Here is a 1,015-nt window from a genome sequence, read left to right on the forward strand (position 1 = left end):
TCTAGCTCGCCCTCCGAAACCATTTGATGTCGGTTCAGGTGCTGCCGGATTAGAGGAGTTTTCAATTGACATAACAGACACACATGAGATATCAGCGTCTCCTCCCCACCAACGCAGTGTGCCATACTGGTGTTTTTGGACAAGTCCATGTCCACGTCGGTCTTCTTGGCAAAATGCACATTGAGCAACTCCTGAACCAAACCAAAAAGCTCTCTAGCTTGTGAGCTAGAGCGCTGTAAGCTCTCTAGTTTGGCTACTCCCCCGCACTGCTCAACCATTTGACCGTAAACGTTCACGTCGTTTCACTGCAATAGGCACGTAATGGCCTCCACAGAGCGCAGAATCAGCTTGCTGTCCTCCTTATCGAGCAGGTCCGCAAGCACTGGACCCACCGACCAGAGTACTAAGGTTCTTCAGCAGCATAGGGCAGTCAGTAGCATGTCGGTCTGGTAGTCCTCGCCGGTGACGATGTTGCCGATGGCTCTAATAGCGGGCCTGTGGACCAAGGTGCTCTATCTGACAGTCTTACTGCCAGTCCCGATTCCAGCACTCCAGGTGCTGCCGGATTAGAGTTTTCAATTGACCACACATGAGATATCAGTCTCCTCCTCACCAACGCATGGCTAGTCCATGTCCACGTCGGTCTTCTTGGCAAAATGCACGTTGAGGAACTCCTCTACCAAACCAAAAAGCTCTCCAGCTTGTGAGCTCGAGCACTGTAAGCTCTCTAGTTTGGCCACTCCCCCGCACTGCGCAACCATTTGACCGTAGACGTTCACGTCGTTGCACTGCAACAGGCACTTAATGGCCTCCACAGAGCACAGCACAAGCTTGCTGTCCTCCTCATCGAGCAGGTCCACCAGCACCGGAATAGCTCCCGCACTGACGACATAGTCCACTTGGTTCTGGTTTCCGGAAATGATGGCGTTGGAAATGACCCAGGCGGCTTCACGTTTGACGTCGAAGTCCTGAGTCTGTAGAACGTTGATAACCTGCGGTATGATGCCCGCGTCGA

The 1,015-nt window shown here is 52.8% G+C and overlaps 1 protein-coding gene across 2 annotated transcripts; it reads right to left on the reverse strand.

Annotated features, from left to right (window-relative positions):
- Window positions 1–623: 623 nt before the first annotated feature.
- On the reverse strand, window positions 624–992 carry KVP17_003412 (uncharacterized protein; the record flags this gene model as incomplete). Of its 2 annotated transcripts, none has more annotated exons than XM_068520657.1 (1): window positions 624–992. In XM_068520657.1, a coding segment is annotated over one exon (369 nt), but the record flags the coding sequence as incomplete, so codon positions are not given. The 2 variants fall into 2 exon arrangements, with proteins under 2 accessions (XP_068378800.1, XP_068378799.1); XM_068520656.1 differs by having other exon boundaries at window positions 624–974.
- Between the last annotated feature and the right edge of the window lie 23 nt (window positions 993–1,015).

This window comes from the organism of the source record quoted next (assembly GCF_019968985.1).
Source record: "MAG: Porospora cf. gigantea B chromosome Unknown PgB_NODE_13358_length_1015_cov_177.875, whole genome shotgun sequence".
NCBI classification, from domain to species: domain Eukaryota; phylum Apicomplexa; class Conoidasida; order Eugregarinorida; family Porosporidae; genus Porospora; species Porospora cf. gigantea B.